The sequence below is a fragment of the Megalobrama amblycephala genome, linkage group LG7 (genome assembly GCF_018812025.1).
Source record: "Megalobrama amblycephala isolate DHTTF-2021 linkage group LG7, ASM1881202v1, whole genome shotgun sequence".
Classification (NCBI taxonomy): Eukaryota; Metazoa; Chordata; class Actinopteri; order Cypriniformes; family Xenocyprididae; genus Megalobrama; species Megalobrama amblycephala.
Window position 1 is genome coordinate 27,568,780 of NC_063050.1, and position 24,077 is coordinate 27,592,856.

Genomic DNA, 24,077 nt, shown 5'->3' on the forward strand with positions numbered 1-24,077 from the left:
CGTCTCCTCACAGCATTTCAATAAAACGATATCCAACAACACAAATAGCTATAGTCACAAGTTCCCTTCATAATGCAAAACATGCAACTTGCACGCTTAAGTTTCAGAAAACATCTTGAGAACACCGGTTTTTACATTCAGTTTCGCTTCAAATTATTTTGTTGGGCTTGTTTATAGCTACTTACAAGTTTTTATTCTTGTTCTGTTTATTTATATTATATATTTTAGTATTCTTATGCTTGACTTGACTTGGTTTGGTCGTGTCAATTAAAAAAAAAAAAAAAAAAAAAAGGTTGTTCTTTAAAAAAAGTTTGACAGCCACTGCTTTATATGTTGCTTATGTGTTGGAAAACACAAAACCCGGCATGGACCACTTTTGGTGTTATATGAGAGGGGGATCCCCCAAATGAGGTGCCGGATCAGATTTCGGAGGTTCCGGTTCCAGCTTGTCCCGGCTGCCTGCCACTGTTCAGTCAAATCAAATCTGTTATTTGGCTTTCAGTGACATGCTTTATAATTATGAAAGCTGCAGTCCGTAACTTTTGGAGCTCTAGCGGTAAATAGCCTAATCAAAATTGCAGGCGTCTTGTTCTGTACTCCGCAGCGGTGCCGACTCGAACCAGTCTAATAGTCCCAATATAAATATACAATACAAACTCTTATTATGTGTGTCATAGTGATTCAGGATAAGACAAAACACGGTTTGGAAAATGGATTCATGATAGGCTAATGGTGTTTGGGGGGCGGTAAAGGACCTGGATAATGGACAGGGGGGCGTTGGCCCAAAAAAGGTTGAGAAGCACTGGTATAGATGAAACATTTATTTTGTGTAGTGAAAAGGATATTTTGTGATTTTGTGTATTGTACTAACACAATTGAAAATATGCTGAAATGTTCGAAAAAAAGTGAACTTTTGATGATCTTTTGTGATATTAGTACTAAGAGTTTTGAAAATTTTACGCTTGCTTGTGAAAATTGCGCCAAAGCAAATAAAAAAACGAATAAATATCACTTCCTGTTCATTCTGCATCTGGGTCCTCCTCAGAATCCTGACAAAAGCAATCTTTTCCTTTACAAAACTCTTATATATAGTTATTAATCAGACAAACAATAAATCAAATAAACTGATCATTTTAATTGCAAAAGTTCTTTATTATTTTAAGGAAGTTTTTATTTTTATTTTTTAGTTTTTGTTGATGCAGAGAAAATCATTTTAAGTTTAATGGGATGATACTCAGATAAAACTGCTCCATCTACTCCAGGTCTTTTTCCAACATGTAATGTCGATTGAAGGCACAGATGTAGCTTTTCTTGACACTACAAGAGTCGTCATTCCACCTGCCAACCTCTGAAAATGTGAGGGACAGTGAAATGAAGAGCTTATTGTACCTTCATCTATCATTAGCCGCGTTTCCACTGCCGGGCCAAAGGCGGGCGTGCTAGTGCGTGCCAGGGCCGGTCGAGTTTCCACTGTCGCTTCCGGGGCTTGATTGTGTGCTTGATCTCTTCGGTGAATCCTCGGTGCCAAAGGCACGGGTTTTTCGGCCCGCCGAAAACCTTGGTCCAAAGCGGGCCAGCTGGGGCTTGAGGCGCGGTCGAGGTGAAAGGCGGAGCTAATCGTAGTCAGGTGATGACGCTGAAATGGGTTGGGTTGTGTGACGTTTGATCAAGGGAGGTGTGTTTAAGGGCGGTTTTTAGATCAGCACTGCGGAGCTAGCGGACCGACAGTGGAAACGCAACTTGATTTTGGCCTCGGTGCCTATAAGGTCTGTGGCCATAGGCCCAGCCCGGCACGCTGTTAGCCCTGGCTCGCACTGGCCCGACAGTGGAAAAGCGGCTATTGTGTTTTACCAAACATCTAATTGTCCTCACAGCATCAATATCACTATAATAATAATTTAGCCAAACATCGTTAAAATTTATCCTATAACCCATTAGTTTTTTTTATTTTTTTAGCCAATTCCATCTGTACTTCCATCTTTACCTTTCCAGTTCATCTCCACGCATTCCTCCGTGGCGGTGTACATGTGGTTGGGCTCACCACGTGTCCAAATTTGATAATCCCAGAAGGATCCATCAAGCCAAAAAAATTTACCAGACTAAGAGAGTGAGAAAAAGGGTTTTTTTTTTTTTTTTTTTTTTTTAAAGAAAAACTAAAGAAAGAAAGAAAGTCAGAAGGTGTTGAGTAATGAGAAACTACAGTGGATGCATGTCAATGAAAAACAGACAATATAACAACTCAATCATTTCTCTTTGCTCTACACATCTATGAATCTCTTCACACTTCTGTGTTTTTTTACCTTAAAGAATTCAAAGCCTCCGAGCCAGAAGCGCAGGTTTTTCGGGTTAAATTTTTTCACAATGCAGAGCAAGTAATTATTCTCCTTGTAACTATGCACTGACACCAGATGAGCACCAGGGGCTTTGGACCTACACTTGAACTGAAAACAGGAAGAACATTTGATGACTACACAATACATTGATTTTATTTTTATTTATTTTAATGATGAAGGTAACAATGTGAAGGATAATAGAAATGAAATCTCTTTACTGTAACAATGTAACAACCTTTTTAAAAATACAGAGTGCTGCAACCTACCTCGGCTTGAGTGAAGTTCTGAGGCCAGCTGAAGTATTTGACACAGTAGCGGCCCACTTTGAACCAATCAGTGAAGCCATGCACACCACACGCTTTAGGCATACGGCACCACGAAGTGCCATTCATATCGCTGACATCAAAACCTAAATGGCAGAATGACACCCAGGACAGTTTTAAGCTCTAGGCAATTTAGATTTTCTTGTCTGTTCTTGTCTGAAGTACATGACAGAACCTTTTCTATATAGAACCTTAAAGGGTAGAATTGGGAAATGTCAACAGAAATATATTGTTAAATTAAACATTACCTCTCTCCATTGTTAAGAAGTTGCCACTCCCAAAAAGAAGAGTCAGCAACAGAACAAATCCTGATTTCCACTGCGGAAAATAAATAAATAAACAAATAAAAAATAAAATGTATAACAAAGAGTGTTCATTCAAAAATAGTACTTACCATTGCAGTTGCTGCACTTTTGTCTTCTATCTGTCCTCACAGTGACGCATGTCTCACATTATTTTATACTATTCCATTCGTGTTCACAACTCCTCCCCTTCTCTCAATCCTCAGTCTTCAGGTTTTTTATTCATCACTCAGGAAACAGTGTCTGAATAACTAATCAATTTAAAGTGCATTGCTACAAAAGTAACATTAATACTTGCATTACATCTTAATTACATCCGTTAATCCTTTACAATATTAGTATTATCTGTTATGTAAACTATAATGATTAATTTAAAACTAGCACAATCAAGAGATGCAGAAGTTGGCTCAAAATAGGGGCACAATACTGTGTTAATATGAGGGAATTTTCCATTATAATTTTCAGTTTTTTGTACCTGTATTTTGAATTACACATTGTGTTGTTTTAGGATTAAAGGAAATATCCCTAAACGGATAATGTCCTGACTCCTGACAGAATATTATCAGTACCTTTTCCATTTTTCTTCCGTTTTTTTTTTTTACAGTTTGTCAATGTTTACTGTTCTATTATGTTGGTATTTAAAAGTTTCTGTTAATTAATAGTTTTAGGGTTACCATTGTGGTGAATTGTTGCGCTTGTGCTTGGGTTGAGGACCCGCTGACAAACTATCAAAATACTTTAATAAGAAAGTAATCACTGTGGTAGTGCTCTGGGTTGCATTTCCCAAAAGCGTTGTAAGCCTATGTTGATTGTAAAACCATTGCCACCGATGGACTTATGATCAATTTAGGCTTTACAATGTTTTTGATTAAGGCAATTTAGGATGAATCCAGTATCACATCTAGATTTATAACACAGAACATCACAAAAGTTATATAAATCACAAAATTAAACAAGAAGAGTTCATTGTAAAAATCCATGTATATGAAAACAATTTATTTATTATTTATTTATTATTTTTTTATTTATTTTCCAAAATATTGCAAATTAGTTGGGCTGACACTGTTAAATTAAGCTGTGCCCAACCATAGTAAATAAGTTGAATCAACCTTAATAAATTAAGTTGACCCAACGTAAGTACATTAAATTGGAATAACAGAATTGCATAATGCTGAAATAAAGCAAATTAATCATGTGGAAATCCTTTCCATGATTTTTTTATGTTCGTTCAAAGAGTTATTTTTTTTGAGTGTACAGACTGACATATGCATACAAATGTCAATGGATAGCCATAATGCAACAAATGAGAAGATAGAATAAATGTCCCAATTACTTGTACTATTTCCTCCAAGACTTGCTAAAGTCTTGCTAAGGCTATCATTCCCTCTGCACTCTTCTCATTGCAATCTTTTGACAAAAGTTGTTTTGCATTAATGGTTCAAACCAAACAAGACATAATATTGCAACTTATTCTACACATGTACATGACTCTTCTGCTGAAATATTTCACTTATAACCCATATTGGCCTTGTGCTTGCTTGTTTATTTTTGTAGACAGTACATTTGTCTGGTAAATGACAAGCATCTGAAAGGCTACACACTCACACACACTAGACAATAAAACCTCTAGATCTTGATACTGATACAGTTGTGATCTCTCACCTCCACTTGGCACTGCTAGCCAAAGTTGCTGCAGCTCACAGTCTGAGTGGCTTTGTCATCCGACCATAAAAACACCACGACTCATTTGAGATGGATAGGAATTCAGTTCATCAAATTGCTTGATAAATTTGCAAAATAATTCTCCTACGGAGACATTCATTATTTGTAATTTCTTAAACATTTGGGTGTTGCCATCAAATTCACTGCGTTAGACATACTCTCAAGACTCAAGACTCCATTTCATGAAAGGCTCAGAAGTTTTTTTTCTATTAACTTCACCTTTAGCATGATATATTTGTCAGCTACTGTATATCACTTTGTATCGCTTGCATTTTCACTACCCCACCTATTTCTCTCACATCACATTCTCAGTTATTCATCAGTCTTCATCACACATTAAAACCACTTGAAACAAATGCGTCCTCATGATAAAATGCTTGTTGAATGTAAAAGCATTATGATGCACGAAGCATTAGTTCTACTGATTTCATTAATCAGGCAAAAAATCAATGGGTCATTTTGATTGCAAAAGTTATTTATTATCATTTAAAGTTATTGTTTTTATTTATTTTTTGATGCAGAGAAAATCATTTTCATAAGATGATACTCCTGTGATGAAACTCCTCCATCTACTGCAGGTCTATTTCCTAGACGGCATTTAGTTTGAAGGCGCAGAAGTAGTTTTTCTCGACAAAACAAGACTCGTCATTCCACATTTCATCCTCTGAAAATGTGAGGTACAGTGAAATGAAGAGATTATTGTACGTTCAGCATTGTCTTACCAAAAGAACACTCAAATATATGTTATGTTATAAACATAAATTAAATAAAAATACATGTTAACTGATTGTTAACTCTTAAATTTGTCCTTTTTTCTGTCTAAATTAACCATCTCGCTTTCTAATTAAAAGTACCTTGACTTTAGACTCATTTGACGTCCAGGAAGAGAAAAGTGCTTGTTTACAAACTCACAGCCTCAGTATCACTATAATAAATCTTTCAGCTAAACATTTAGTTAAAACTGAATGTAACCCATTAGTTTTTTTTCACCAGTTCCCTTTGTCCATACTTTTCCAGTTCATCTCCACACATTCCTCCTTAGTGTAGACGTGGTTGGGCTCACCAGGGACCCATCTTTCATAATCCCAGTAGGAACCATCAGTCCATCGAAATTTACCAGTCTGAAAGAGTGAGAAAGATATTTTAAAAAAGAAGGAGGATGAAAGACAGAAAAGGTGTTTGGGTAGTGAAACTATAGTGAATGCATGTCATTGAAAAACAAAACTCAATTCTCTTCTCTTCTTTTCCTCCATTAGTTAACCTCTTCACACTTCTGTCTTTTTTTTTTACCTGAAATAGTTGAAAGCCTCCAAGCCAGACGCGCAGGTTGTTTGAGCTAATATTTTTCACAGTGCAAAATAAGTGCCTATTATCTACTTCATTATGCACTGACACCAGGTGTCCACCAGGGACAATTTTCATACAGCTGAACTGGATATAAAACAGGAAGAACATTTAATAACTGCATTTTTTTTAATGGTAGTGAAAATAATTTGGAGAATAACAGAATTGAAATATCTTAAATCTGTAATGACCTTAAAAATAATAAGAAGAAATGGCAGTGCTAAAACCTACCTCAGCATTAGTGAAGTTGGCAGGGGTGGTGAAGTATTTGACACAGTGACGGCCCACTTTGAACCAATCAGTGAAGCCATCCACATCACATGCTTTAGGCATATCGCAGCACTTAGTGACATCTGTACGGCCAACAGCAAACCCTAAATGACAGAATCACACCCATAACTATTACTTAAGTGTTTAAACATGATATATGTGTAGTTTTTCTTGTCCGTTTGAAAGTTAAACTTGGAATCTGTCATGCTGTTAATATGATACTGTCGATGTCATCTCAGTAAGCATAACAAATGCTCCATATGCACATATTTTGGACAATTATAATGGTCAGGTGTATTCTGTCGACAATATCTGCCTTAAGTTCAGTTAATTATTATCAAGGTACATTAAGGAATGGGGCTTAAGTAATGAGTATAATATTGAAATTTCTTAAATATAAAGAATTGTCAAGTAAATATTACCTCTCTCCATTCTTAAGGAGTTGCCACTCCCAAAAAGAAGAGTCATCAACAGAACGTTAATAAATCCTGATTTCCACTGTGAAAGAAAAAAAACAGAATCAGTGAAATATGATTATTAACCTCAGCTTCTTTTTTTTTTAACAACCCACTCCTATTATACCCCTATATATTACATAGATTGGATGCCACTGTCGCCTTTTGGCTTGCTTAGTTGGGGACACTTAATATTCAGCAATATTATTGATTTGACCACATTGACACTATGAGAACTGAACTGAGCTGGATGTTGACATCTTTTTAATTCTGTTTGCATCATTGAATCATTATTTTCCTGTTTATCGCTGTAAAGCACTATATAAATAAAGGTGACTTGACTTGGATACAAGAAGTGTTCATTCAAGAAGAGCACTTACCATTGCAGTTCTTCCACTTTCGTCTTCAATCTGTCCTCAGTAAAGTGTCCTCTTTGATCTGTCTCACCTTATTTTATACCATTTCATTTCTTTTCACAACTCCTCCTCTTCTCTTACTCAACCTTATCTTCAGGGTCTAGGTGTCTTCAGCACACAGGAAACTGCTTCACATCCAGGACCTGAAACACTTATCATTTATAGTTTATTGTACAAAAGCAGCATTAATATTTAAAATATCTTACTCTTAGACTACTAATTATCTATACTATTATCTATAATGAATGCAACATGTTATTTCAAAATGAAAACAATGATTTAAGGCAAATAGAAACTGCTTCAAGTCAGTTTATCATGAAGCAATGACATTTGAATGAGAAACCTGATACAATGGTGTTAAATCAAGAGGAATGGTTTAAACAGAAAAAACATTAAAAAATAAAAAATTTTGGTCACACTTTAGATTAGGGTCCAATTTCTCACTATTAAATAACTATTAACTATGACTCAATAAACTCCTAATTACTGCTTATTAATAGATTAAGTTTACTTATTGGGTATGGTCATGCAGAACAAGGCATTAATATGTGGTTTATAATTAATAAACAGGCTATATCCTAGTATGCACACTAATAAGTTAATAATACTAGTTAATAGTGTGATTTAGACTCTAAACCGAAGTGTTGCCTCATTTTTTTAAAACATGCATCCAAATTTTAACGGAATGAAACAACGAATGACAAGATTGTTGGAGAAGTGTCCCAATGGGCAAATTATTATTTACCTTTTTTCTTTTCTTTCTTTTTTTTTCTTGTGAAAATAAAGTGACTTTCTTCTTGGCAGTGTAAAATTATGCAACTGTTATATATCCTGTTAGAGTTCCAGTGAAACGCTTGTGGTGCACACATACCTTTCAAAAGAGAATGCTAAGGGGATATAAAATGTAACTAAAACTGTGAAACTGTGATGGAAAAAGTTGGACTGTATGTTTTTTTTTTCTTTACATGGTAAATTGCTCTGGTAAATAACAAGCATCTGAATATCTACTACTTTACCATGCTAGACAATAAAACTGTTAGATATTGTGGTTATGGTGACAATTGTGATCTCTCAGTTTCACCCTCCACTTGATGCTGCCAGCCAAAGTTGCTGCAGCTTCACAGTCTGAATGCTTCATAGAGTTGGCCACATTTTGCATTTTTACTAATCATATAGCTACACAAATCTGTTTTCTTGTCATTATGGGGTATTACCCTGCTGAAAAATAAACCAGCATGAATCCCACCAGCTTTCCCGCTTCCCATACTGGTTCCAGCATGCAAAACATACCTTATACTGGTGACCAGCGAGGCTGGATTTGTTCAGCAGGGTAAGTGCAGATTTATGTGTAAATTTTAGCAATAGGCGTCAACATAACAAAATGTTAAAAAAGAAAATGGTCTGAATACATTTTGAATGCACTGTACGAGAGTCATTTAAGCAATCCGATCGCTTATGATGTACTGTATAAAATGCCCTAAGAGACATTTAGTGTAACTAAAGTAACTAAATTCACTGCATCCCAATGACTTAAGACTCCAATTTCATGAAAGACAGAAAGAAAATTATGTAAATAAATGTATTTATTTATTTTTCATTTTTAACATGATACATTTTCATTTTTCACTTTATGCCAGTAACTCTGTATCTCTTTAATTTTCACAACCCCCTCCTACTTCTCTCACATTTTTTTCCTCACTTTTTAATCACACAGTTCGTTTTCATCACACATGAAACGCCTTTAAAACAAAATGCAGCTTCATGATAACAAATATTTGCTTTTATTACACAGCATTTCGCTGCGAGAAGAATTAGTTCATCTAATTTCTCATTCACTATTACACAGACAAAAAAAAACAAGACAAAAAAAAAAAAGCCAGAAATAGTATGTTCATTATCAACTGTCTTGTTTATGTCCCATTTTAGATGCTTAAATGTATAATAATGTATTTAGGTGAAGCAAAGTCAAAGTTAAAAGAGAAAGTAAGATTCTTGGACCATGTTGTTGGTCTACAGGATGTTAAAAATACAGAAATGTCTTGCAGAAAAGGCTGCTAAAGTAAGAGCACTTTGGCCTGTTGGTATAACGGATGCTTCGTCTACTGTGCACAGATGTCACAGTCAGTGGATGCTCTTACTCAAAAAGGATATAAACTCAAACAAAAACCAACAGAGAGATGCCCGTCCAACCATGATAGACAGTTTTGTGTTATTGTCTGATCCACTTGACAAGGGCCTTAAATGAAAGCGTTCTTGAAACACCAAATGGTACGGAGCCCCTAAAGGGACATGGTGGTAGAAAAAAAAAATGGGAAGGAAGGAAATTTTACTTGGTGGTGGAAAAAAAATTTTGGATGGGAGGAATTTTTTTTTTTCAAATCTTTTGCGTTCCCTCGCAAAGATTGCGTTCCCTCGCAAAGATGTTTTGCGTTCCCTCGCAAAGATTGCGTTCCCTCGCAAAGATGTTTTGCGTTCCCTCGCAAAGATGTTTTGCGTTCCCTCGCAAAGATTGCGTTCCCTCACAAAGATGTTTTGCGTTCCCACGCAAAGATGTTTGCGTTCCCTCGCAAAGTTATAATCGTTCCCTTGCTGTGAGCTCAGACAAACACTTCCTCTTTAATGTCCCGCTGGCTGGCAGTAGTGTTTTAGTTAGTAACATACGTTAATAATGCACACAAATAATGCGCGGCTCATAGAGTTTGAACTTGTTGGACTCAAAAATGAATGCAGTCAGTGCTTATGTCAAGCAGTTCGGTTGGTAATATATTCACAGATTCGAGCTTCCCGGATTAATAACTCGTGAGCTAAACGTTGTTAAAACACAAATGCAGCTACTTCCAATCATAGTAGCCTAGACAACAAGCTACAACAACCCAATTTTCCTCAAATGTGTTTTATAATAAATTGGTCTCTATGAGCAGGCGGCGGAGATACACGCCTGAAGGGACCGTCTGAAAAGTGCAAAACCCGAAACCCTTTTGCTCATTTTATATTACGAAAAATACTCAATAACTTCACTGTAACATACTGTACTGGCACCAAATTCAGTTCATACATCACTGCTCTCCTGCTGGTTATAGGTACTACAACACTTAGTTTGGCAAGTAGCACTTAAAGGCCTTCTTTACACAAATGATGTTGGTACACAGCTTACATACAACAGCTTTTGCATGATAATGGCTTACTGGATTTGATGGCATTACAATTTATTTAATATTTTTACTAATAACAGTTAAGTTATTATTATATTATTTTATTTAATAATTAATAATCATAAACGTTATGCATTTTTTTTTTTTTTTTTTTAATCAAACTAAGTGTTGGGTTTTGCACTTTTCAGACGGTCCCTTCAGGCGTGTATCTCCGCCGCCTGCTCATAGAGACCAATTTATTATAAAACACATTTGAGGAAAATTGGGTTGTTGTAGCTTGTTGTCTAGGTTACTATGATTGGAAGTAGCTTCATTTGTGTTTTTAACAACGTTTAGCTCACGGGTTACTAATCCGGGAAGCTCGAATCTGTGAATATATTGCCAACTGAACTGCTTGACATAAGCACTGACTGCATTTCTTCATTTTTGAGTCCAACAAGTTCAAACTCTATGAGCCGCGCATTATTTGTGTGCATTATTAACGTATGTTACTAACTGAAACACTACTGTCAGCCAGCGGGACATTAAAGAGGAAGTGTTTGTCCGAGTTCACAGCAAGGGAACGATTATAACTTTGCGAGGGAACGCAAAACATCTTTGCGAGGGAACGCAAAACATCTTTGCGAGGGAACGCAAAAGATTTGAAAAAAAAATTCCTCCCATCCCAAATTTTTTTCCACCACCACGTAAAATTTCCTTCCTTGCCTTTTTTTTTTCTACCACCATGTCCCTTTAGGGGCTCCGTAATACGGTGCTCCTTGGACACATCTTCATTCTTTTTTTCTAGGCCTATTTGTGGTGTGTTTGGTTATATGATTTGCCATTGCAAATATAATTTTTTTACGATCTTTAACGTTACTTAATTTTATTGGGCCTCATTTGTGAAGCTTTCGTAAATATATGAGTAAATTCGGAGCAATTTGGACATTATACAGACCTTCCAGAAAACTCTCCCCCGGATTCACAAATGCTTCGTACACATCAGATTTGATGCTTAAACTTGTGTATGTTAATAAATTTCAATCATTTATAAATAGGGTGAGTGTGCATCATGACAAACAGGACATTTGGACAGCATTTCTCATAAAAAAGTGGATGAGTATTCATACACAGCGCAGATCATAATCAGTGAGCATGTTTTTAAATAAAAAATTTTAAATCTTTTTTTTTTTTCCTTTGTTTACTTCCTCTTACTTACTTTCACAGCCCTTACTAGCCTACATCTGTTACATAGTCCACGTTGGCATGATTGTGTTCACCTGTTCCTCATGTGCTCTGCTCCTTTTATATTGTGCTCATTTCCCTCATGTTTTCGCATGTGTGTGAACATTTCTTGCTTGTCAGTCAGTGCTACATTTAGTTTACTCACTTTGTTTCATCTCAAAAGCATATAAAGGGAAGAAATGTAGAAACATTATGTGGCAATTATTGAGAAAAGGTTTGTGAGACACATTTACATTTTTGTTATATTTGTTATATTTTGTTGTTAGCCTACAGTGATATATTTGCTCATTTAATTAATAATGTTCAGTATTTTTTAATAAATAAAAAAAAGAATAATGTCCATTGCAGTTTATTTAATATTAATAATGATGGCTATCAAAAAACAATATAAAAATATTTCATTGGAGTATCGGTATCGGTATCGATATCGACGATACTTGCCTTGAAAGTACTTGGTATCGGATCGGAAAGAAAAAAATGGTATCGCCCATCCCTAGCGTTTGACGAAGCATATTAATGAGCAACGTGAAGCTTTCATGACGTTCTCGCGGGAGATTCATGTGAAACTCGCGCGAGAACTGCCGTCTCTGTTATTCTGTCTTGTTTGTTTCTCATTCTCATTATCTGTTATTCTGTGTATTTTGTTGTGAGCATTACTAAAAAAAATAATTAAAAAAAAAACAAAAACTGACGGCATCCAACATCTGCGTGAGTTTCTCGCTATGGTTTCTCGGCACGCTGACGTCACGCTTCAAGTTACGTCAAGCATGAACTCTCAACCCTCGCATGCACGCGCAGGAGACAGTTGGTCGAAAGTTTTAAAAAATATTCAAATATTTTTTTCTTACAAATACGTATCGTTTCACTTCAGAAGACATTGATTCATCCATTGGGGTCGTATGGATTACTGTAGTTATTGCTGTTTGTGCTGTTTGATGCTTCGACTTTTAGGAACAGGTGAGCCGGGTGTACTGTATTTTCTTATAATACAGAATAGCAAATGGGATTCCCTCTTAAGATTCATCAGTGGAAAGAAAGAAAAAGAGGAACAAGAGGAGGAGGAGGAAGCCAAGCAAGAGAAACAAATAAGAAGTGTTGCAACTTTAAATCTGTTTTGAAATAAGTTGTTTTTCAAATAAAGTTTTCCAAGTGATATGACTGTTTGCATTTTATTTATTTATTTATTTATTTATTATTAATTACTTACCCTGTAACTACATGAAATAAGAGGGTAACAAGCTCCACTTTAATTTACGGCCCGTAATGTCGTACTTACCCTGTAACTACATGAAATAAGAGGGTAACAAGCTCCACTTTAATTTACGGCCCGTAATGTCGTACTTACCCTGTAACTACATGAAATAAGAGGGTAACAAGCTCCACTTTAATTTACGGCCCGTAATGTCGTACTTACCCTGTAACTACATGAAATAAGAGGGTAACAAGCAAATTTGTTGTAATTACGCAGTACTTTCTGGGCTGTAATCTAAAGCGTTACCGAGTTTCTCTCTAGTTCCCTGCAAGGTTGCACTCATTTTATTTCTTTTTGTTTGCAAGTTCCCTTTACTTATTTTCAGTATTTTTTGGTTATTTGTCTGCCTGTCTATCTAGTTCCAGTTATTTAGTTTCTTTATTTTTTCCCTCTAGTCTTAATTGTCAGTTTTATTTTGCTTTTTTTTGGTACTTTTTCAGTAATTTTTAGTACTTTTTCAGTTGAATCAGTTAATTCAATAGCAAACAATGCAAGATACATGTTTCAAATCACCCTTGTTGCTGAAATAAAGAAAGTAATGCAGGCTACATTATGCCACATTAGAAAATAGAAAATACACTTACATTATCTAACTTATATATCATAAAATCCATAATGTTTGTAATAGCATCTATTCAGTGTGTTATCAAAAGGTGTGAAGTATGACAGCCATAAGGTTTGGTGCAAACAGTTTGCTGCCAATACAGTTCTCACTGTGCCATATGAATGAATCTATACTCTACTTGAACTTTATAGATGAAAGGTGAGTTACAGTATGGCATACTGTAATGTAAAATGCTGTAATTGATGCCATCTGTCTCTCTTCTTCTGATGCATCTCTGATCAGTATGATGTTACACAGTCATTACCTGCTTCCTCTCCCTTGTACTCTATCCTGCTTTATGTTCACAAATTGCAAATCTCTCTCTCTCTCTCTCTCTCTCTCTCTCTCACACACACACACACACACACATTGAACATAGTGGTCATCTAAGATACAGTAAATCACTTCATTACAAGAATTCATTTGGCTATCCATATTGGAAATTGCAAACAAGAAGGTATGTCTATAGAATCAATATCTATAGAAATCTATAGATGTACCAAATGATTAATTGATTAACTATTAAGTTCAGTTGGATTAAATAATAGACAAATGTATTAAACTGAACGAAAAGAGATGCAAATGAAAAGTTTGATAGAAATAGCATTATGAAAGCCAGTTACTGTGAATGAAACATTTGATGAAACATTTATTTTGTGTAGTGAAAAGGATACTTTGTGATTTTGTGTATTGTACTAACACAATTGAAAATATGCTGAAATGTTCGAAAAAAAAAAGTGAACTTTTGATGATCTTTTGTGATATTAGTACTAAGAGTTTTGAAAATTTTACGCTTGCTTGTGAAAATTGCGCCAAAGCAATTAAAAAAAACGAATAAATATCACTTCCTGTTCATTCTGCGTCTGGGTCCTCCTCAGAATCCTGACAAAAGCAATCTTTTCCTTTACAAAACTCTTATATATAGTTATTAATCAGACAAACAATAAATCAAATAAACTGATCATTTTAATTGCAAAAGTTCTTTATTATTTTAAGGAAGTTTTTTTTTTTTTTTTAGTTTTTGTTGATGCAGAGAAAATCATTTTAAGTTTAATGGGATGATACTCAGATAAAACTGCTCCATCTACTCCAGGTCTTTTTCCAACATGTAATGTCGATTGAAGGCACAGATGTAGCTTTTCTTGACACTACAAGAGTCGTCATTCCACCTGCCAACCTCTGAAAATGTGAGGGACAGTGAAATGAAGAGATTATTGTACCTTCATCTATCATTATGTTTTACCAAACATCTAATTGTCCTCACAGCATCAATATCACTATAATAAATCATTTAGCCAAACATCAAGTTAAAATGTATTGTTATTGTAATATAACCCATTAGTTTTTTCATTTTTTTAACCAATTCCCTCTTGTACTTCCATCTTTACCTTTCCAGTTCATCTCCACGCATTCCTCCGTGGCGGTGTACATGTGGTTGGGCTCACCACGTGTCCAAACTTGATAATCCCAGAAGGATCCATCAAGCCAAAAAAATTTACCAGACTGAGAGAGTGAGAAAAAAGGTTTTTTTGTTTTTTTTTTTCAAAAAAAGAAAACCGAACGAAAGAAAGAAAGTCAGAAGGTGTTGAGTAATGAGAAACTACAGTGGATGCATGTCAATGAAAAACAGACAATATAACAACTCAATCATTTCTCTTTGCTCTACACGTTTGTGAATCTCTTCACACTTCTGTGTTTTTTTACCTTAAAGAATTCAAAGCCTCCGAGCCAGAAGCGCAGGTTTTTCGGGTTAAATTTTTTCACAATGCAGAGCAAGTAATTATTCTCCTTGTAACTATGCACTGACACCAGATGAGCACCAGGGGCTTTGGACCTACACTTGAACTGAAAACAGGAAGAACATTTGATGACTACACAATACATTGATTTTATTTTTATTTATTTTTTAATGATGAAGGTAACAATGTGAAGGATAATAGAAATGAAATCTCTTTACTGTAACAATGTAACAACCTTTTTAAAAATACAGAGTGCTGCAACCTACCTCGGCTTGAGTGAAGTTCTGAGGCCAGCTGAAGTATTTGACACAGTAGCGGCCCACTTTGAACCAATCAGTGAAGCCATGCACACCACACGCTTTAGGCATACGGCACCACGAAGTGCCATTCATATCGCTGACATCAAAACCTAAATGGCAGAATGACACCCAGGACAGTTTTAAGCTCTAGGCAATTTAAAAATTTTGTCTGTTTGAAAGATAAACTTGTAATATATTACTTTGTTAATATATCTGTTAATATACTAATGCTGTTAATGTATAATCAAAACAGGTCATATCAGTGAGCATAGAAAATACTCTATAAACCTATACTCTTTATGCCAAAAAGGTTATTTTATATGAGGAGAAATGTCTTAAATGATTGCATAAAACTTTTGTGTTGAACGAAAACACCATGATGGGAACCCCTAAAAGGTTTTATATATGAAGTACATGACAGAACCTTTTCTATATAGAACCTTAAAGGGTAGAATTGGGAAATGTCAACAGAAATATATTGTTAAATTAAACATTACCTCTCTCCATTGTTAAGAAGTTGCCACTCCCAAAAAGAAGAGTCAGCAACAGAACAAATCCCGATCCTGATTTCCACTGCGGAAAAAAAAAATAAATAAATAAAAAATAAAATGTATAACAAAGAGTGTTCATTCAAAAATAGTACTTACCATTGCAGTTGCTGCACTTTTGTCTTCTATCTGTCCTCACAGTGACGCATGTCTCACATTATTTTATACTATTCCATTCGTGTTCACAACTCCTCCCCTTCTCTCAATCCTCAGTCTTCAGGTTTTTTATCCATCACTCAGGAAACAGTGTCTGAATAACTAATCAATTTAAAGTGCATTGCTACAAAAGTAACATTAATACTTGCATTACATCTTAATTACATCTGTTAATCCTTTACAATATTAGTATTATCTGTTATGTAAACTATAATGATTAATTTAAAACTAGCACAATCAAGAGATGCAGAAGTTGGCTCAAAATAGGGGCACAATACTGTGTTAATATGAGGGAATTTTCCATTATAATTTTCAGTTTTTTGTACCTGTATTTTGAATTACACATTGTGTTGTTTTAGGATTAAAGGAAATGTCCCTAAACGGATAACGTCCTGACAGAATATTATCAGTACCTTTTCCATTTTTCTTCCGTTTTTTTTTTTACAGTTTGCAGAGATATGCATACACTCAAAAAAAAAAAGTTTTTTTTTTGATGCTGTTCAGTTTATTTAAAGGTGCCCTCGAATCAAAAATTGAATTTTCCTTAGCATAGTTGAATAACAAGAGTTCAGTACATGGAAAAGACATGCACTGAGTTTCAAACCCCATTGTTTCCTCCTTCTTATATAAACCTCATTTGTTTAAAATACATCCGGAGAACAGGCGAATCTCAACATAACACCGACTGTTACGTAACAGTCGGGGACTCCGCCCCCAATATTTGCATATGCTCATGATCCAGGCCAGGCGGAACCGCCCAGCGGAATCATCGGAAGTTCTGCAAGCAGAGTGAAGAAACAAGCCAAGCGAGGATAACAGCGAAAATGGCAGATCATGGAAATAAATGTTATGTTCCAGGCTGTGAAGGGGATGTGAAAACTTTTCATAGTCTTCCTCCAGAAAAAAACTGTCAAAAGGCATGGCTGATGTTTATCTATAACCGGATACCGGAACAATTTAACTCAAAGTTGTTAGTTTGCTCTGCCCATTTCACCACGGACAGCTTTTCTAACCTGGGACAATATCAAGCAGGCTTCGCTCAGCGTTTGACACTGAAGAAAGGGGTAATTCCAACTATATTCCCGCAAGCAGTAAGTAGTGCTTTTATCCACATCTTGGCTGTAGAAACTATTTCTGATTAAATGTAAAGTTTCTTAGTGAGCTAACAACATTAACGACCATGTACCCAGTGTTGTCTAGATCTAATGCAAGATGCTAGTACAGTAACAAATAGCAAAGTTTACGTAACTACTATTAACGGTGAGGTTAAAATTTATTACTGTCTTTGTTATATAAATCTATAACATAACCGTAGATACATATGCCAATTCTCTTTTGTCGGATATAATTATAATTTGACCTATATTTAACCAACAACACATTACACCGAAGCTAACTATGTTAGTTTATTTGCTTACAGATAGCTACAGATACTCGATCCTTCTAGCTAACTTTCTACACCGTTCAGACTGAAACGATAGTCATTTGACAAGACATTTAGTCACTTTTTTTCAAATATTTTTATTTTTGAGAACTTGTATGACTTGTATGCGTACACCTGTGGAAAAAGATATTTATAGACGATGTAAGTTTTTGTTACTAATAGCTAAATCGTAATCACACTACGGCAGCTGAGTAGTAAACATGACACTGCTTTTTTGGAATGTCTTCTATGCTTTACTTTGGTTGGCTAAATAAATCAAATTTAAAATCATATCGGTAATGTCAATATATTAGAAACAAATTTTCGTTCGTTGTTTAGAGTTGTTATTGCAAAGTGAAGAAGCTATCATTGTAAAACCATACAGCGACACATTATTACAATTATTTTTTTTTACAATGCTAAAAACAAAGTTGCAAATACTGACGTTATGAGTTATAGTGTAAAGTTAACGCTATATGCTAGTTCCATTGACGTAACAGTTACGTTTTGCAGGTGCATACTGAAAATAAAGACTAACTTACCACTCAGAAACGTCTATGGCCAATCGCAACAAAATTGGTTGTTCCTCTACATCTGCATCTTCGTCAGAAACAGGCTCAAACATATAAGGTTGAATACCAAAACTCTCCATCGTTCACGCCGTACAGTACAGATTTGTTCGCTATCAGTGTGAGCTACTGGAAGGAGCCGAACAGTGAAACAGCCAATCAGAGCGGAGCACCATATTACTATTCATGAGCCTTCCAAATAAGGCAAAAACAGACCTTTTCATTCTAGGGGCTATTTGTGGGGTTATAAATGGAGCTGTAAAACCATATCTGGACAATTTTCGGCCATAAAAAAGCCACATACCCTCTATGTAGATATCAGGGAACAATTTAAAATGTTTTTTCAAATCACTCAAGGGCACCTTTAAACAATTTATTTTGATTCAACACCATTGTATCAGGTTTCTGGTTTAAATGTGATTGATTCATGTTAAATTGACTTGAAACGATTACTCTTTGACTTAACTTGATGTTTTCATATTGGAATAACATGTTTCAATCAAGTAAACCCAACCAGGACTCAATCAAACATGATTTTCACTTCCCATCATGCTTTGCAAAGGGGCTGAACTAGGAGTGTAAATGTTGAAATAAAGTGTTATTTTAAGCAGTTTTTAGGTTTTAGATGAGAAAATGGAAAGACGTTTTAATGTTTACTGTTCTATTATGTTGGTATTTAAAAGTTTCTGTTAATTAATAGTTTTAGGGTTACCATTGTGGTGAATTGTTGCGCTTGTGCTTGGGTTGAGGACCTGCTAACAAACTTTCAAATTATTTTAATAAGAAAGTAATCGCTGTGGTAGTGCTCTGGGTTGCATTTCCCAAAAGCGTTGTAAGCCTATGTTGATTGTAAAACCATTGCCACCGATGGACTTATGATCAATTTAGGCTTTACAATGTTTTTGATTAAGGCAATTTAGGATGAATCCAGTATCACATCTAGATTTATAACACAGAACATCACAAAAGTTATATAAATCACAAAATTAAACAAGAAGAATTAATTGTAAAAATCAATGTATATGAAAACAATTTATTTATTATTTATTTATTTATTGCTTTTTATTTATTTTCCAAAATATTGCAAATTAGTTGGGCTGACACTGTTAAATTAAGCTGTGCCCAACCATAGTAAATAAGTTGAATCAACCTTAATAAATTAAGTTGACCCAACGTAAGTACATTAAATTGGAATAACAGAATTGCATAATGCTGAAATAAAGCAAATTAATCATGTGGAAATCCTTTCCATGATTTTTTTATGTTCGTTCAAAGAGTTATTTTTTTTTTGAGTGTACAGACTGACATGCATACAAATGTCAATGGATAGCCATAATGCAACAAATGAGAAGATAGAATAAATGTCCCAATTACTTGTACTATTTCCTCCAAGACTTGCTAAAGTCTTGCTAAGGCTATCATTCCCTCTGCACTCTTCTCATTGCAATCTTTTGTTTTGCATTAATGGTTCAAACCAAACAAGACATAATATTGCAACTTATTCTACACATGTCCATGACTCTTCTGCTGAAATATTTCACTTATAACCCATATTGGCCTTGTGCTTGCTTGTTTATTTTTGTAGACAGTACATTTGTCTGGTAAATGACAAGCATCTGAAAGGCTACACACTCACACACACTAGACAATAAAACCTCTAGATCTTGATACTGATACAGTTGTGATCTCTCACCTCCACTTGGCACTGCTAGCCAAAGTTGCTGCAGCTCACAGTCTGAGTGGCTTTGTCATCCGACCATAAAAACACCACGACTCATTTGAGATGGATAGGAATTCAGTTCATCAAATTGCTTGATAAATTTGCAAAATAATTCTCCTACGGAGACATTCATTATTTGTAATTTCTTAAACATTTGGGTGTTGCCATCAAATTCACTGCGTTAGACATACTCTCAAGACTCAAGACTCCATTTCATGAAAGGCTCAGAAGTTTTTTTTCTATTAACTTCACCTTTAGCATGATATATTTGTCAGCTACTGTATATCACTTTGTATCGCTTGCATTTTCACTACCCCACCTATTTCTCTCACATCACATTCTCAGTTATTCATCAGTCTTCATCACACATTAAAACCACTTGAAACAAATGCGTCCTCATGATAAAATGCTTGTTGAATGTAAAAGCATTATGATGCACGAAGCATTAGTTCTACTGATTTCATTAATCAGGCAAAAAATCAATGGGTCATTTTGATTGCAAAAGTTATTTATTATCATTTAAAGTTATTGTTTTTATTTATTTTTTGATGCAGAGAAAATAATTTTCATAAGATGATACTCCTGTGATGAAACTCCTCCATCTACTGCAGGTCTATTTCCTAGACGGCATTTAGTTTGAAGGCGCAGAAGTATTTTTTCGAGACATTACAATGATCGTCATTCCACTTTTCATCCTCTGAAAATGTGAGGTACAGTGAAATGAAGAGATTATTGTACGTTCAGCATTGTCTTACCAAAAGAACACTCAAATATATGTTATGTTATAAACATAAATTAAATAAAAATACATGTTAACTGATTGTTAACTCTTAAATTTGTCCTTTTTTCTGTCTAAATTAACCATCTCGCTTTCTAATTAAAAGTACCTTGACTTTAGACTCATTTGACTTCCAGGAAGAGAAAAGAGCTTGTTTACAAACTCACAGCCTCAGTATCACTATAATAAATCTTTCAGCTAAACATTTAGTTAAAACTGAATGTAACCCATTAGTTTTTTTTCACCAGTTCCCTTTGTCCATACCTTTCCAGTTCATCTCCACACATTCCTCCTTAGTGTAGACGTGGTTGGGCTCACCAGGGACCCATCTTTGATAATCCCAGTAGGAACCATCAGTCCATCGAAATTTACCAGTCTGAAAGAGTGAGAAAGATATTTTAAAAAAGAAGGAGGATGAAAGACAGAAAAGGTGTTTGGGTAGTGAAACTATAGTGAATGCATGTCATTGAAAAACAAAACTCAATTCTCTTCTCTTCTTTTCCTCCATTAGTTAACCTCTTCACACTTCTGTCTTTTTTTTTTACCTGAAATAGTTGAAAGCCTCCAATCCAGACGCGCGTGTCGTTTGAGCTAATATTTTTCACAGTGCAAAATAAGTGCCTATTATCTACTTCATTATGCACTGACACCAGGTGTCCACCAGGGACAATTTTCATACAGCTGAACTGGATATAAAACAGGAAGAACATTTAATAACTGCATTTTTTTTAATGGTGGTGAAAATAATTTGGAGAATAACAGAATTGAAATCTCTTAAATCTGTAATGACCTTAAAAATAATAAGAAGAAATGGCAGTGCTAAAACCTACCTCAGCATTAGTGAAGTTGGCAGGGGTGGTGAAGTATTTGACACAGTGACGGCCCACTTTGAACCAATCAGTGAAGCCATCCACATCACATGCTTTAGGCATATCGCAGCACTTAGTGACATCTGTACGGCCAACAGCAAACCCTAAATGACAGAATCACACCCATAACTATTACTTAAGTGTTTCAACATGATATATGTGTAGTTTTTCTTGTCCGTTTGAAAGTTAAACTTGGAATCTGTCATGCTGTTAATATGATACTGTCGATGTCATCTCAGTAAGCATAACAAATGCTCCATATGCACATATTTTGGACAATTATAATGGTCAGGTGTATTCTGTCGACAATATCTGCCTTATGTTCAGTTAATTATTATCAAGGTACATTAAGGAATGGGGCTTAAGTAATGAGTATAATATTGAAATTTCTTAAATATAATGAATTGTCAAGTAAATATTACCTCTCTCCATTCTTAAGGAGTTGCCACTCCCAAAAAGAAGAGTCATCAACAGAACGTTAATAAATCCTGATTTCCACTGTGAAAGAAAAAAAACAGAATCAGTGAAATATGATTATTAACCACAGCATTTTTTTTTTTTTAACAACCCACTCCTATTATACCCCTATATATTACATAGATTGGATGCCACTGTTGCCTTTTGGCTTGCTTAGTTGGGGACACTTAATATTCAGCAATATTATTGATTTGACCGCATTGACACTATGAGAACTGAACTGAGCTGGATGTTGACATCTTTTTAGGGCTGCTTACAGCAGAATTGAATTCTGTTTGCATCATTGAATCATTATTTTCCTGTTTATCGCTGTAAAGCACTATATAAATAAAGGTGACTTGACTTGGATACAAGAAGTGTTCATTCAAGAAGAGCACTTACCATTGCAGTTCTTCCACTTTCGTCTTCAATCTGTCCTCAGTAAAGTGTCCTCTTTGATCTGTCTCACCTTATTTTATACCATTTCATTTCTTTTCACAACTCCTCCTCTTCTCTTACTCAACCTTCTCTTCAGGGTCTAGGTGTCTTCAGCACACAGGAAACTGCTTCACATCCAGGACCTGAAACACTTATCATTTATAGTTTATTGTACAAAAGCAGCATTAATATTTAAAATATCTTACTCTTAGACTACTAATTATCTATACTATTATCTATAATGAATGCAACATGTTATTTCAAAATGAAAACAATGATTTAAGGCAAATAGAAGCTGTTTCAAGTCAGTTTATCATGAAGCAATGACATTTGAATGAGAAACCTGATACAATGGTGTTAAATCAAGAGGAATGGTTTAAACAGAAAAAACATTAAAAAAAAATAAATTTTGGTCACACTTTAGATTAGGGTCCAATTTCTCACTATTAAATAACTATTAACTATGACTTTTGCCTCAATAAACTCCTAATTACTGCTTATTAATTAATTATTTCTTTCTTTTTTTTTCTTGTGAAAATAAAGTGACTTTCTTCTTGGCAGTGTAAAATTATGCAACTGTTATATATCCTGTTAGAGTTCCAGTGAAACGCTTGTGGTGCACACATACCTTTCAAAAGAGAATGCTAAGGGGATATAAAATGTAACTAAAACTGTGAAACTGTGATGGAAAAAGTTGGAGTGTATGTTTTTTTTTTCTTTACATGGTAAATTGCTCTGGTAAATAACAAGCATCTGAATATCTACTACTTTACCATGCTAGACAATAAAACCGTTAGATATTGTGGTTATGGTGACAATTGTGATCTCTCAGTTTCAACCTCCACTTGATGCTGCCAGCCAAAGTTGCTGCAGCTTCACAGTCTGAATGCTTCATAGAGTTGGCCACATTTTGCATTTTTACTAATCATATAGCTACACAAATCTGTTTTCTTGTCATTATGGGGTATTACCCTGCTGAAAAATAAACCAGCATGAATCCCACCAGCTTTCCCGCTTCCCATACTGGTTCCAGCATGCAAAACATACCTTATACTGGTGACCAGCGAGGCTGGATTTGTTCAGCAGGGTAAGTGCAGATTTATGTGTAAATTTTAGCAATAGGCATCAACATAACAAAATGTTAAAAAAGAAAATGGTCTGAATACATTTTGAATGCACTGTACGAGAGTCATTTAAGCAATCCGATCGCTTATGATGTACTGTATAAAATGCCCTAAGAGACATTTAGTGTAACTAAAGTAACTAAATTCACTGCATCCCAATGACTTAAGACTCCAATTTCATGAAAGACAGAAAGAAAATTATGTAAATAAATGTATTTATTTATTTTTCATTTTTAACATGATACATTTTCATTTTTCATTTTATGCCAGTAACTCTGTATCTCTTTAATTTTCATAACCCCCTCCTACTTCTCTCACATTTTTTTCCTCACTTTTTAATCACACAGTTCGTTTTCATCACACATGAAACGCCTTTAAAACAAAATGCAGCTTCATGATAACAAATATTTGCTTTTATTACACAGCATTTCGCTGCGAGAAGAATTAGTTCATCTAATTTCTCATTCACTATTGTCACAGACACGTCAGGTTCCACCTCACTTCCTTACCCTCGCACTCAATCACCAGCATACTAATCACCGCCACCTGAAGATCATCAGC

The 24,077-nt window shown here is 35.0% G+C and overlaps 4 protein-coding genes across 4 annotated transcripts; all 4 read right to left on the reverse strand.

Moving 5' to 3' along the window:
* Positions 1-1,135: 1,135 nt before the first annotated feature.
* LOC125272218 (lectin-like) lies at positions 1,136-3,319 on the reverse strand. Its single transcript, XM_048196906.1, has 6 exons — positions 3,051-3,319; positions 2,905-2,974; positions 2,600-2,742; positions 2,301-2,441; positions 1,985-2,099; positions 1,136-1,348 (listed from the first exon to the last, which is right to left on the reverse strand). The coding sequence occupies exons 1-6, from the start codon at positions 3,051-3,053 to the stop codon at positions 1,254-1,256; spliced, it is 567 nt and encodes a 188-aa protein (XP_048052863.1). The 5' UTR covers positions 3,054-3,319; the 3' UTR covers positions 1,136-1,253.
* Positions 3,320-5,137: 1,818 nt separating this feature from the next.
* Positions 5,138-7,274, reverse strand: LOC125272220 (lectin-like). The gene is made up of 6 exons (XM_048196907.1): positions 7,130-7,274; positions 6,717-6,792; positions 6,256-6,398; positions 5,971-6,111; positions 5,690-5,801; positions 5,138-5,344 (listed from the first exon to the last, which is right to left on the reverse strand). Exons 1-6 carry the CDS (start codon positions 7,130-7,132, stop codon positions 5,268-5,270), a joined length of 552 nt encoding a protein of 183 aa, XP_048052864.1. The 5' UTR covers positions 7,133-7,274; the 3' UTR covers positions 5,138-5,267.
* A 7,087-nt stretch (positions 7,275-14,361) lies between these two features.
* Positions 14,362-16,205, reverse strand: LOC125272216 (lectin-like). Its single transcript, XM_048196904.1, has 6 exons — positions 16,083-16,205; positions 15,933-16,008; positions 15,403-15,545; positions 15,102-15,242; positions 14,786-14,900; positions 14,362-14,576 (listed from the first exon to the last, which is right to left on the reverse strand). Exons 1-6 carry the CDS (start codon positions 16,083-16,085, stop codon positions 14,482-14,484), a joined length of 573 nt encoding a protein of 190 aa, XP_048052861.1. The 5' UTR covers positions 16,086-16,205; the 3' UTR covers positions 14,362-14,481.
* Positions 16,206-20,341: 4,136 nt separating this feature from the next.
* Positions 20,342-22,628, reverse strand: LOC125272221 (lectin-like). Its single transcript, XM_048196908.1, has 6 exons — positions 22,357-22,628; positions 21,921-21,996; positions 21,460-21,602; positions 21,175-21,315; positions 20,894-21,005; positions 20,342-20,548 (listed from the first exon to the last, which is right to left on the reverse strand). The coding sequence occupies exons 1-6, from the start codon at positions 22,357-22,359 to the stop codon at positions 20,472-20,474; spliced, it is 552 nt and encodes a 183-aa protein (XP_048052865.1). The 5' UTR covers positions 22,360-22,628; the 3' UTR covers positions 20,342-20,471.
* Between the last annotated feature and the right edge of the window lie 1,449 nt (positions 22,629-24,077).